Source organism: Odontesthes bonariensis, chromosome 3 (genome assembly GCF_027942865.1).
Source record: "Odontesthes bonariensis isolate fOdoBon6 chromosome 3, fOdoBon6.hap1, whole genome shotgun sequence".
Taxonomy (NCBI): Eukaryota; Metazoa; Chordata; class Actinopteri; order Atheriniformes; family Atherinopsidae; genus Odontesthes; species Odontesthes bonariensis.
Window position 1 is genome coordinate 8,891,374 of NC_134508.1, and position 14,315 is coordinate 8,905,688.

The 14,315-nt window shown below is 40.5% G+C and overlaps 1 protein-coding gene across 10 annotated transcripts in view; it reads right to left on the reverse strand.

Moving 5' to 3' along the window:
• The window catches only part of ptprt (protein tyrosine phosphatase receptor type T), a 427,933-nt gene that overhangs the window by 289,419 nt on the left and 124,199 nt on the right, over positions 1-14,315 (reverse strand). For all 10 annotated transcript variants that reach the window (XM_075460193.1, XM_075460191.1, XM_075460192.1 and 7 more), the window contains exons 6-7: positions 13,153-13,268; positions 10,071-10,245 (exon numbers count right to left, since the gene is read on the reverse strand). In XM_075460193.1, coding sequence (XP_075316308.1) covers positions 10,071-10,245; positions 13,153-13,268 — 291 coding nt within the window. The remainder of the gene's footprint in view (positions 1-10,070; positions 10,246-13,152; positions 13,269-14,315) is intronic.

Here is a 14,315-nt window from a genome sequence, read left to right on the forward strand (position 1 = left end):
CCTTATCTCACCCCGACCGTCCTCCCACACCTGTTCATGCATTACTTATATTTCTGCTCAGAAATTCTGTGTGAACCGTCCACTGGCCCTGACACACACACCAACACACGGAGGCTGATTCACATGAAAGAGCAGTGGACGCCGAACACCAAAAAAAAACATGTGACAAACCACCCACGATACACAGCCCAACACACTCAGACACACAAATCCTGAGGCAAGCCCTACGGACCTGGTTAAAGCGACAGGCCGAGTGAACACTGGCTTTTGCTCGGCTTCTCATTTCTCTGTCGTATAAACAAACTTCCACAACTTCTTCCATAAATTGGAGAGCGCCATTTCTGACTCTGGTAACCACAGGGAGAAAATCTTCAGAAAGCATCGTGAGTTTAATGTTTATCTCGTCTTTTGTGATGCATCCTTACATTATTTTCTTCGCCTTTTGAAATGGAGTCTATTTAAAATTCAGCAGGTTTTATATTCTTCTCTTGGCTTTAAATCGGGAACCTCGGCTTTCTGAATATATTTACATTATTTTACAAGGTGGAAAGTAAAAAAGCTCATTGTTGATTTCCAAAACACCGATCCTACTCCTGGACACATTTTAACCACATCCTGCAGACTCCGCCAACGGTTCACAGGAATATTTTCATTCAAACCAATGTTTGAAAGGTCATTAAAATAATCGTGGTCTTTAAAAGGCTGCAGCATTTAATTTAAACACACTTTTCTGTGACGTGTCATACCACATATGGCATCTTTTTCACTTTTAACTCAAACGTCCGTTTCAAGCAGTTGTGTTTACTAGGGCCGGGCGAGTTAACTCATTATTATCGCGTTAACTTGTTAATTATTTAACGCCAATAAATATTTTATCGCACATTAACGCAGGTTTTATTGTTGCAAAAGTCTGTTGCTTTCTGCTGCGGATCCACCAAACATGGAGAAGGGTACGGAACTTTTACTCGGCCATTTTCATTTTAAAGTTGGACATCACCGTTACAGGTGCTCCTCGGTCTCTGTGTGAAGCTCACGGAGCTAACCGGCGCTACTTCCTGTTTTACTTGTTTCAACATAAAAGCACGCATTTTAAAATAAATTTTTAAAAAAACTCCTGCATTTACAGCCAAGTTGAATTGTCGTCTCACCGTAGTAGTTCCAGTCTAAAATATCACTTAAAGGCAAAACACACAACTGATAGCAGCAAGTCATTCAAGGAAACAGACAGTGGAGCGAGGCTTCTACATAAAAACTACAGAAAGATGCTGATGTTAAAAGTGTGTTTGCACAACAAATGTTATGGCACTTTCATTCATATGGCAGCACATTTAAAATAAAGCTAAATGCTAAAAGTTATACACTACTTTTGAATTAATTTTTTGATTTTGCGTACAAATGCGATTAATCAGGGAAATCATGTGATTAATTAGATTAAAAATTTTAATTGCTGTCCAGCCCTAATTATTTTACAAGGTGGAAAGTAAAAAAGTGTGGTGGCACTTTTTTTCAAAACACCGATCCTACTGGTGGACACAGTCATATTTTAACCACAACGGTTCAGAGGAATATTCTCACTCAAACCAATGTTTGGAATGTCATTAAAATAATCGTGGTCTTTCTCACTGGGTCAAAGATATTATGTACTTCTTAAAGTTAGAAAAAAATCAAGTACACACTTAAAGGATCCTCCCAATCATTTCTAAAGGCATGGAGGCCCTTTCTTGATTACTATGACTACTTACAAGAACCCCTTGATAATGAGTAGGCTTGAACATATACATGAACTTTTTGCATTGGTGGAACTTTCCCCTTTCTATTATTTCAAGTTTGTATGTATTTATTTACCTTTTTTTCTTTTTTCTTTTTTTCCTGGTTGTCTTCTTTTATTTTTCTAGTTTTCATTTGGTTGCTTAAGTAAATTGAGTGTGTTTGGGAACCTGTAGCCCTATGGGTTGGGGGGGTGGTAAGAAGGATAGGGTGAACTCAATTGTCCAATGTAACTGATGTACATTGTACCCTGTCTAAATGGAAATAACAAATACATGTGCTGTATTCGTGTGGGGTAAAAATCAATAAAACGTATTTACAAAAAAAATAATAATAATTGTGGTCTTTAAAAGGCTGCAGCATTTAATTCAAACACACTTTTCTGTGAAGTGTCGTACCACATATGGCGTCTTTTTCACTTCCAACTTAAAACGTACGTTTCCAGCAGTTGTGTTTACACATCGAAGGTGGCGTTGAGTTCACTGTCAGTGGGATTCCAGGTATCTGACACATGCAGCTTATTGATTTCTTTATCAGGAAACAGACACATACAGGAGATGCAGGGAAGCAGCTTTGGGGCCACACACACAATCGTTCACAAACAGACCGCGGCGGTACGGCTGGATCCAATTCTTGGACTACAATCGGTTTTATGACGACCAAGGGAGACTTAGAAAAAAACGTGGCATTTTTTCCTGGGAAATTCACAACACGGGCTCTGTATGGTTTCCACGGGGCACCGGCTGACAGTGGCTCTCCTGGATCTCTGCTACGCCCCACTGAGTCTTATCTGTGATGGACAGAACACACACACACAGGGGCTGAAATGCCCATTTATAACACCGCACACACACTCGACGCCAACAATCACACACCTCCAGAGAGACAAAGACGTACGAGCACGCAGGCTCCCTCACCCCCCCAACGCACACACTTAGGGGGGCATTCAATCATTCCTCAGCCCCTTAACATAATCACGACACACACCGACTTTAACCCCAAAGCTAACCTCACCCTGAAAAGAAGATGAAATATCCCCCAGTGGTCTGAACCTCAAACTTGCTCCCACATAGAGAGCTGCACACAAACACAGCCGCACAGCTGGGGGGGTAAAGGCTGAGACCTTGTTGCCCTTGGGCTTTGACTGCATCTGTTCTACAACAGCCATACAAATGAGAAATGCATCAGAGCAGAGAAAAACATCTGTGTGACTAAGCGTGTGTGTTTATGAGAAAGTTTCTTCTTCTTGGGGGGGGGGGGGTAAACTGTGCGTTTGAGTGTTTTTGTGATAGCTCCAAGCAGATAATCAGTCATTTTTAATAACCCGCTCCTCAAGGTCAACTTTTATTGTCCCATCACAGGCGACCCTGCCTGCTCACGTGTGGATGGGAAAGTATTTATTACTGTGAATGTCAGTGTTCTTTCATAGGCTGTGTTCAAAACCGCATACTTCTCCGATTTCTCCTACTACTCATACTAACTTTTGAGTTAGTATGCGAGTTTGAGTAAGCGAGAAGTTCCCGGATGCATACTAGATTCTCTGAAATGTTGGGTATGCATCATGAGGTTACTACTCATACTCAAACTACCCAAGATGCAACGTAACGTGACGTCGCCGATCGTCATTTCCTGTCAAAACGGCAGTTTCAAGCTAGCTACAACGAGGGTAGGTTCACTTCCTGTTTTCAAAACAAAGCACCAATTGTATCGTAACGGCTTTCCCTATGATAAAAGGCAACGGGTATTTTATTTTGTGAAAATAACCGGAAGTGCGTTGCTCACTACGGCTAGCTTTAGTAGCGCCGAATTCGTGGGAACAAAATTGTAAATAGCCGGTATTTTGTCAGATTTTCAACACGTTGGGGATCTAAACGACTACTTTCTCACCTGAAAATGTTTCATATGTTGCTAAAGTTTACAGAGTTTAGAGCTTAAGTGAAATCAGCTTCAGGCCGGCTGATTTCAGCTCGGGCAGGAGCAAAATGCATTGTGGGTAAACGCTCTGCATACTGTCTGATTGATGAGCATGCAGAATGTAGTATGTAGTAGGTAGTATGCGGTTTCGAACACAGCCACTTCCTTGCTTACAACCAGGAAGTGAGGAGAAGCATGCTTCAGAGGTGCTGTTTTTGTTAGTTTTTTCTACCCTGTTGAATCTGCCTGCATCTTATGCCCTTTGATGGCATCGTTGGTATGTATCAAGTAATTTTATTGTTATTAATGATTGCAGATTCACAGATTATTTTTGTGTCAATGTTTAGTTTGAGAAGTTTATGCAGGAAGTCTATTGAGTCATTATAGTTACTGTTGTTAAAATTCATATAAGGGAAGAAATGTGAATAAATAGTTGATTATACGTTAAATTTTAAAATACAATGGTTTTGCAGGTAAAAAAAGGTAATAAATACATGAATGGTAGCAATTAAAAACAAGCACTTTAGTTGATTTAAGAATCAGTATATTTACATGGTATGTGTAAGTATAAAGAGGAAGCAATTTTATTTGTATTCATTATGTCTTTGTGTGTTTTAGTTTTACTCTTTCTTACGTCAATAAACCTGTAGACAAGGGACAAATGTCTTCAGAGTTGTGATGTTAGGAAGGAGTTTGTCTAAGTGCCAAGGTGTATCACAGCACATATACTGAGGGCAGCATACCATTAGTTTAATAAGATATAATGGAAATTAACTCGACTCTTGTTTCTTATTATAAATGCTCTGTTTTTCAAAAGTTATGAATGTTTATTCAATGAGACAAAAAAAAAAAGGGGGGGGGGGGGGGGGTTATGTCAAATGTCAATATAAATTAAAGACCCATCAATCGAATCGTGAGGTGCCCAAAGATTCCCACCCCTAATTTAAAGGGATGTGAGGAGGTTTGGGTTGACAGCAAATCGCCGTCACCGCGTGTTTTCTTTTACAATATTTAACTGTAAGAAAATGCCAGAAGGAAGGCGAAAGTGGGAATAAGTCTGAAGAGATATTGTGCACGCCGAGTGTCGAAAGGTGACAATAAAGCGCGTGAAGCTGCTCATTGCACGAGCCATTTGCACACATGCACAGGAACATTTTCCCCAGGAGGATGCCTGCGAGAATCCAAATGTGTCGACTTAAGGGGGGGAAAAAAAAAAAAAAAAAAGGAAAAACAATAAGTCTCAGGAGAGTAAATGTGAGAAGCTGTTTGTGAACTTTCTATCCTGTCTGCACATCAGTTTATCGGTATTGCAGATGTGTGAATAAAGTATAGATTTCAACACAAAAATGTCCCGTAAACACAACGCTGCAGCATATTCTTGCATCATCGCCTGCCTCCTGTGCACTCCATTAGTGAGGATGCTTCTCAAGTGGAGAATCGCCTGCAGTGGAGTGCATGTGAAAAGGGAAACTGTGGACAAGGACTCAAACCCAATTTTCTGGATTTTTATTTATTTTTTTTCAGTGAGTTCTTTTTAGCCTCTTGTTGTACGTTGCTTTTTATCTTTGGCCTCTCCGATCTTTCAGATAAAGACCTCAGCTCAGTTATAGCAAATAAAACGACTGCCGAATTCAACAACATTAGCCAAAAACAGAATCAACATCCACTAATCGAAAATCTGCTATAGAAATCATCAGAAAGATGCTACTCATGGAGACAAACTACCAAAAAATACACATATAAATTAGGGCTGGGCGAACTCGTTATTATCGCGTTAACTTGTTAATTATTTAACGCCGATGAACATTTTATCGCGCATTAATGCAGGTTTTATTATTTATTTTATTTTGTAAAAGTCTGTTGCTGTCTGCTGTGGAACCGGAAAAGAAAGTAATCGGCGGATCCACCAAACATGGAGAAGGGTACGGAACTTTTACTCGGCCATTTTCTTTTTAAAGTTCTTCCAGACAGCGGAGTCGACAGAACCAAAGTCATCTGTAAACACTGCCAAGTTGAATTGTCTTCTCAGCGTAGTAGTTCCAGTCTAAAATATCACTTAAAGGCAAAACACACAACTGATAGCAGCAAGTCATTCAAGGAAACAGACAGCGGAGCGAGGCTTCTACATAAAAACTACAGAAAGATGCTGATGTTAAAAGTGTGTTTGCACAACAAATGTTATGGCACTTTCATTCATATGGCAGCACATTTAAAATAAAACTAAATGCTAAAAGCTATACACTACTTTTGGATTCATTTTTGGATTTTGCATACAAATGCGATTAATCGCGATTAATCAGGGAAATTGTGTGATTAATTAGATAAAAAATTTGAATCCCAGCCTTAGATTAAAGTTTAAAGATTTTTATCCACGTCTAAACAAATCAAACTCATGCAGAGAGCATATAGGTTGGTTCTGAATCCATTTTCATCAAGTCAACAAGGCGAACATCATCTGTTCAGCTGGCCAACGACATCGTGTCAGAATAACATGCACGAATGAGCCCCGAATGGGACACAGATATACAGAGACCACAGGCAGGGCGCTGTAATATGGGGAGCATCTCTCTCCAGATTCCCCTGGTCACACCTGGCTGAACATCACCATAATTAACCCTGATTTCACTTAGCAGGCACACACACAAACACACACACACACACACACACACACACACACACACCAAAAAATAACGCCGCAAAAAAGACTGAGCCGAAATGATGGGAAAACTTAAATATGTCGGTGTACAAATCAAGGACAATGGCACAATTATTCTAATCTGCCTACACACAGGGCTTCAGGGAGGGGTGTTTTAATTTTTCCTCTCATTCACTGTGTTGGCGAGGGTTATTCCCCCGAACACAATGCATGGCTGACAGCACCTGAGCTTCACACACACACAAAGATGCATATACTTAAAAACACATTCAGTGGGATATGCTGCACACACACACACACATTTAGATGCTCTCCAGAGTATATTCTGTGTGCTCTGCTAACAGATGGTAATGACAGCTTCTGTCCCTGGACTATCATCTAATCAGAATAGCAACACACACATACACACACTTCAGCCTCCCTTCAGATTAAAACATCCTTCACACCAAATAAGGTTAACGACATAATTCAAACCACAGATGCATTGAGCACATAATTCATGCCAATGTGCCGTCGCACTGAAGTGTTTTTCCAAAAGGCGCAGTTTTAGATTCAATTATTACAAATGAAGCGGTTCAAATCTCACGAGTCATGATTAGATTATCATGTTTAATCCAAATAATCATAATTCACACGTAATATTTCCGAGTGGAGACCAAATGCATCTCCAAAGTATTTTACTCTCAAAAAGAATAACATTTATTAAAGGGATAAAAGTTTTGATGGAAAAGTTACACCGTAAGAGCAAAAAAAGTCACTAAATCAGCCGGCCTGAAACTGATTTCACTTAAGCTCTAAACTCTGTAACCTTTAGCAACATTTTAAACATTTTCAGGCGAGAAAGTAGTCGTTTAGATCCCCAACGTGTTGAAAAGCTGACAAAATACCGGCTATTTACACATTTGTTCCGACGAATTCGGCGATACTAAAGCTAGCCGCAGTGAGCAACGCACTTCTGGTTATTTTCACCAAATAAAATACCCGTTGCCTTTTATCATAGGGAAAGCTATTAGGATACAATTGGTGCTTTTGTTTTGAAAACAGGAAGTGAACCTACCCTCGTTGTAGCTAGCTTGAAACTGCCGTTTTGACAGGAAATGACGATCGGCGACGTCACGTTACGTTGCATCTTGGGTAGTTTGAGTATGAGTAGTAACCTCATGATGCATACCCAACATTTCGGAGAATCTAGTATGCATCCGGGAACTTACTCGCATACTCAAACTCGCATACTAACTCAAAAAGTGAGTATAAGTAGTAGGAGAAGTATGCGGTTTCGAACACAGCCAGTGACAGTATGATACATACAACTGTGTCTGATAAAATGATAACAAGGAATAACTTTTCCTCGATAGAGATATGAAACACGGTCGATATACATTTCCATAGATTCCATTCGTCCATCTTTTGACAGACAATACGAACAGCCAATGACAACGAGAGTTGCGCCGCGCTGAACCAATCAGGTGGCTGGAATAGAGCCATGCCAGCAGCTAGCCGTGGCGTGTTTTTTTGTGCTGCTGCAGCCGCATAAAAACAGAAAACGAGTGCTCCCGCTGAAGAAACGAAAGAAGACGCAGCCCAAGGCGGAACGGATGACATCGTTGATGACATCGTTGATAAAAAGGGCCCGAAAAGTTTGGTGGTGTCCAACACCAAACAGAGTTGCGTGCACTGCTAATTATGTCGAGCACATGTTCCGACAAAGACGGGGAATACCGCTGATCTGTTTCATCACCTGAAACAGCGCCGCCCGTTTGAGCACAGAGAATGCAAATTGTTACAAACACAGCCCGGAACAAGTGCTAATCTTCCCCCGATAACAACGCCTGTGCAGCAGCTTTATCCAGCGCCGTGTTACACAAAGTCTAAGAGACACCGGGATGTTACAGATGCAGCTTATTGTGTTGCTAAAGACATGCTGCCAATAAGCAGAGTGAAAAATAAGGGGTTCAAGTGGATGCTACAAGTTATGGACCCGATATATATCGATATCATGATATATTAAAAAATATCGTGATATGACTTTTTCCCCATATCGCCCAACCCTAATTGTGTCCTAATCTTGGTATGTTGTGATGTAGAGCTGGACTAAATCACATCAAGTAACAGATCTGCCACCGATAGTAGAACTCAGACACAATCAGCGTGTTATTTTATTAATCATTACATTAATAAGGCTACATTAAAGCATTAAAATGTTGAGAAGCTCATCGTTATTCCTTTCACATTCTAAAACTGAAAGTAAAGACAAAGATGGCTTGGAGGACAGGATTCAAAGCGTATGACCCAACAGAGACAAGAGGTAACTGAATGTAATTATGTATGACAACAACAGATAGCTGTGATGCTATAATTCTATCAAAGTCCTTGCAACAATATTATCCTCCTCAGAACATCAATATCTGTCTCAGCAGGACAGCAAACTACAGTATTTTCTGTTTATGCTGGAATCTTGGGACGGAGAGTGGGTGGCTAAATCACTGATAGCCCTTCATATTTTTTGCTCATATCACATGTTTGAATGTCTTTAACAAGGGAATGTGTTAAGTATTACATATAAATACTTCAGATACAGAGGAAATAAGACATGAGAAGTGACGAAAGGAAAGGAAAATCTGCTAAATTATGTTCTGATGACATTCTCCTCTCGACATGCACATAAAGCTTGTGAGTAAACGAAGAAAGTCGAGGTTTTATGTTGTGTAAAGTCATCTAAAGCAGAGAAAGTGCAGTCATTCTGTGAGTAATTCTAAGTCTGATATGATAACAGACCCCCCGAAAGGATTTGTCCTCCTGGTGAACTGCTGCAGCTGCTGCTATTATCTTTCATCTACATCAAAAATAAATGTTTCAACACGTCCATCCTTTACACCATTCATAAAAAGCAACTGCATGAAAAGCAGGTTAGATTTTAGCAAGCGGAGCCTCTAAAACTGGAGCAACCAAACAAATAAAAAGGTTTGCATCGATTTCAAAGCTAGTGAGCACTGGAAAAAATGCCCCTCCAAAAATAAGTGAGAAAAACAACAAATAAAAGACATTTTTGCTTGAAATAAGCAAAAAAAAATCTGCCAATGGAACTAGTGAAAATCGGCTTGTCAAGATTTCTTGAAATAAGATGCGATATTTGGGACTTTTGAGATAAAAGTGATCTTGAAATTAGCTTAAAAACCTCTTCAAATGTCAAAAAAATCTTGTTTCATCTGAAATGTGACTCAAAACGATTTGTTTTCAAGACTTTTTCATTTAACAAAAAATTCAAGATGTATTGTCTTCAAACAAGTCCCTATATCTGGCTGAAATAGTACTTGTTAGGCAGTTGTGTCTTATATTAAGTGTAATGAGATATTTCGACTAGAAATGAGACAAATATACTTGGTAAGACTTTGATTTTTTTTCCAGTGAGAAAGAGAAGGAAGCCGAATGAACGACACTGGGAAGAGTGTGACCCCGAAAGACAGAGTCTGAGAGGGCTCATTGTGAGTTCTGGTCACTTTTCTGAGACTGTTCAGTATTCTCAGCACCGATGGGCAGCCAAACACACACACAACCAAAACCTGGGGTTGTTTCACTCTTTCTAAAGAAGCCGTCCTACTTTAATGTGACCACACTGGTGAGATTGGCCAAGCACTGCTACCTCTTCCACACATTTAAATCAATTCAAAAATACTCTGGTCTCACAATAGGGCTTTTATTTTGGTTCGGGTGAAAGGATAAACAGCAGGCTTACCTTTCACAATGAGGTCGGCGTAGTTGGACACCCCCGACCCGCCGTCTGATCGGATGACGCAGCGGTAGCGACTGGTGCTGCGCTGCGAAGTGTCGCCGACGCTGACCGTTGCCGAGAAACGCCGGTGGTTCACCACCCTGGTGACCATCAGCGCCGTGTCTTTGCCATTCCACTGCTGCAAGGAGGGGAAAGGTAAGAAGAGTGATCAGCAAAAGGTTATTTAAAGACCCCATAATGACTGATTTACCCCGACTGTGGTGGAAAATAAGAGGGTTAGACTTCTACTGCAGCAAATCCAGCATAAACTATATTTAAGAGGGAAATAATGGGACACGTTACTGTAGGAACATAAGGACAAGACCACTCAGTGGGGTTACATGGCACTGAAAGGATCGGATTATTGGCTAAATTACAATCAGAATGAGTTATCAAGTTCATGTAGACACCTTAATTAAGAAAAAATTGGATCGGATTACTCGCAGTCTGATTAAGACCCCGAGATAACTCGGTTGTAGACGCTGAAGCACGTGTTGAATTGGATTGGACAAAGGAGACAAAGGCTGTGTTCAAAACCACAAACTGCATACTCATCGATCAGACAGTATGCAGAGCGTTTACCCACAATGCATTTCGCTCCTGCCTGAGCCGAAATCAGCCGGCCTGAAGCTGATTTCGCTTGAGCTCTAAACTCTGTAAACTTTAGCAACATTTGAAACATTTTCAGGTGAGAAAGTAGTCGTTTAGATCACCAACGTGTTGAAAACCTGACAAAATACCGGCTGTTTACAATTCTGTTCCCACGAATTCGGCGCTACTAAAGCTAGCCGCACTGAGCAACGCACTTCCGGTTATTTTCACAAAAATAAAATCCCCGTTGCCTTTTATCATAGGGAAAGCCATTACGATACAATTGGTGCTTTTGTTTTGAAAACAGGAAGTGAACCTACCCTCGTTGTAGCTAGCTTGAAACTGCCGTTTTGACAGGAAATGACGATCGGAGACATCACATTACGTTGCATCTTGGGTAGTTTGAGTATGAGTAGTAACCACATGATGCATACCCAACATTTCAGAAAATCTAGAATGCATCCTGGAACTTCTGGCATACTCAAACTCGCATACATAATATAGAGGGACGTAGCTTCATCTTGCTCTGCGTTCTCCATCTTTCTCCAATGCCTGAGTTTGTTGTTGTTGTTGGTGGTTGAAGAGGTCAACAGGAAGTGGCTCTATTAGCAACAGTTGGAATGCGTACAGCGCCACCTATCATACCGGGGTATGACACGCTTTGTGCCATGATTCCATTCATTCACCGCCATATATCCAAGGATAATTACCCTTGCTCAAATAAGGAGCATAACCCAACTGTAGCTATAATCCAATTAATCTCATCATGTCGACCCACTGAGTGATTCCCAACACTTCAGATACCACTTTCACTTCGTAAGGACCCCCTTGGTGTCACACTGGAACATCAATTTCTAAGCCAAACTAAGAAGCTTTTGTATCAAATCCTAAACAGTTGTGTTTCCTAAACAAACCCACTCAAGCAATGTCCTCAAAGGTGACACAGCTTTCTCCGCTTTCTTTTACTAATTTCAACTCTTGGTAGCATTTTTTTTTTTTTTTTACCAGCTACAAGCAAGATGTTGAGTTTAAACATGTGATACGGTGGTGATTATTACACTATTAAGCCGAGAGACCCAAAAAGAGACACTTACACCACCCATAATATCACGAGATGGTGTTATCATCAAACCTTTTCCAAGAGTTAGGAAACACTAAGTTACACTTAGCGCCATCGCCAACTAAATTATGTTCAAGGTTAATTTTAGCCAAAATAAGACGAGTTAAAACCTAAATAAATTGTTTTGAAAACCTATAAAAACCTAATCAGTTAGAAGCTTAAAAAGGTAAATGCTGTAGAAGATATGTAGCAAATAAAATAGATGATAAATGAAGAGTTGGAACTGCATTCTGCATTCTAAACACAAGAGGATTAGTGAGGCAACTTAAAGTGAATTTGTTTACATTAAGATCTGGCTTTAGACAAAGCAGATGAAAACTCGAGGGCATTTAAATCATTCGGCCGATTGGCATCACATGGGGTCTGATCTGGGGAAAGTTTTCCAACCCTTAAGATAAAGAAATGAGATCATATCAGCGCTGCTTCCTCGGTTTCTGGAGACCCCCGGAAAACAATCTACACAGAACAGACCCTGTACTGCTATCAGAGAGCAAGACCTGGCAGGAAACACAAGTGTATATCCAGATCCAATCTTTATTTAAAACTAATATCTTATCAGCCAATTTGGAAAAAAAAAAAAACATGCTTTCCCCAAAAGACCTCCAGTCAGGAGAAGAAATGTTCTCCACTGCTGCACCAAGCGGCGCTCTCAGGGGTAAAAACACACCTGTGCAGCACAAACATGCAAGCGAGCCACAGCACATGAACGTAATTACACCGAGTGAATGCATTTGCACACAAACGTGCACACAAACGTGTCACATGTGCAGAGATGGGATCGTTGGAGCGAAGCAAACAAGGACTTTTAATCAATCCTGAAATAGAGCCGCGACGGCTGGAGACGTTTACTTTGTGTTTTTTCTTTCTTTTTCACATAAAAGTGGCACAAATAGACCTGCTTTTTGTTTCTTTTGGGTTCTCATTGGTATGAGAATATCATCTTTATGGCACTTTTCCATCGAAATCATTAAACGGGACGAGAAGAGTCGATAAAGAAGATGGAAAAGGGAAAAGAATCTACAGAAATTCTAAGAATTTCGTCATTATTCTCGAGCTTTAGCTGGTCTGCTCAACCTTCACCGGTCAAACAATGGACTTCGATCTAAAGCAGCCACTTTAGATTAAAAAAAAAATATTGATTTCAGTCGAGCAAAGTGATTCCAATCTTTGTCTCGTCGTGATATTCGTAATGTTTGAACATTTATCAGAACATAATACAGTAAAGTGCAGAATTAAATTAAACATATTCCACGAAACACTCAAGGTTTTTGGACTTTTTTAGCACATTTTTTGACCTTCTGATGCGCACATTTACTGAAATGACGGGAAACCGACCTGCAGCCAGAGTTTATCGTGCTGAGACCACTTTCCTCCGGCCGTACACTGAAACGTGGCATTCTGCCCCACGTTCACCTCCACGTTTTGCAGGCGCAAGAAGTGAGGCGCTTTACCTGCAACACAACAAGCAAACACAAGAGTCGTTAATCCAATCAATCTGGAGGAGAAATCAAATGATTAAAGTCTGATGGGGAAAAAAGAATCAAACCAGAGCCCAGGTCATACGTGTTGAAGCTTTTTTTTAATTATTCCCTTGAGATAACATCGCTTGGTTAAATTAATTCTTTTTTTGGGTTTGTCCTCTGGCTGTTTGAGGTAAAACAGAAACAAAAAAATAAAATCAAATGGTAAAATGTTGAAAAAAAAACAACAACATGTTTCATTAACCCAGAAGACCCGAGGCAGCCTGCGAACATCGGCAGAGGCACTCTCATACCTTAATGAGTTACAGATTTCCTTCTGGATTATCACAGGGTTTTATCACATGTAGATTTATACACACCCTCACAACAGAGAGTGAGGCTGTTGTCTGGAGAAAGGCAGACTCGTGGCCTGAACCTGAGACAGATGAGCAGTCCGTCAGAGTGACAGACAGACAGACCGAGTGACTTTGGTCTGGCATTGAGACCAGCCTGCGACTGGTTAATTTCATTTGTCTGTCTCCAGACACAGATAAGCCCGACCGTCCACGCATCGATCATTTAACAATGACAATTTGTCCCGACTCTAATGGTCATCTTAAGGACTTCCACATGAAGGTTGTTTCTTAAAAAGCCTTCCGTTATTCACCTTTCCCCCTCCTCGTCTTTAGTTAAGAGCATTTTCTGCTCCCTTCTGCCCATTTTCAGACACTTCTGAGTAATCAGATTACTCCCGACACAGTCGGTATGGTTACGTGCACGGGGTGAGTCGAGCTACGGTGACAGCATCTGTCCCAGTATGCATGCATGGCACAGAAATCGATTTCTTGATCGAGTAATTGACTAATTATGTCCAACGTTGTGATGCCGTGGACTTTCTTCTGCTTCTAACATCCTCTGTGGGAGATCAAGGTACATTTTGTATTTTTCCATTATCAATATCTCAGCCTATGGAGCACCTACAACTTTCCAGTTATAAACTTAACAGTATTGCGAAGATATTTACAGAAGGATTTGTTG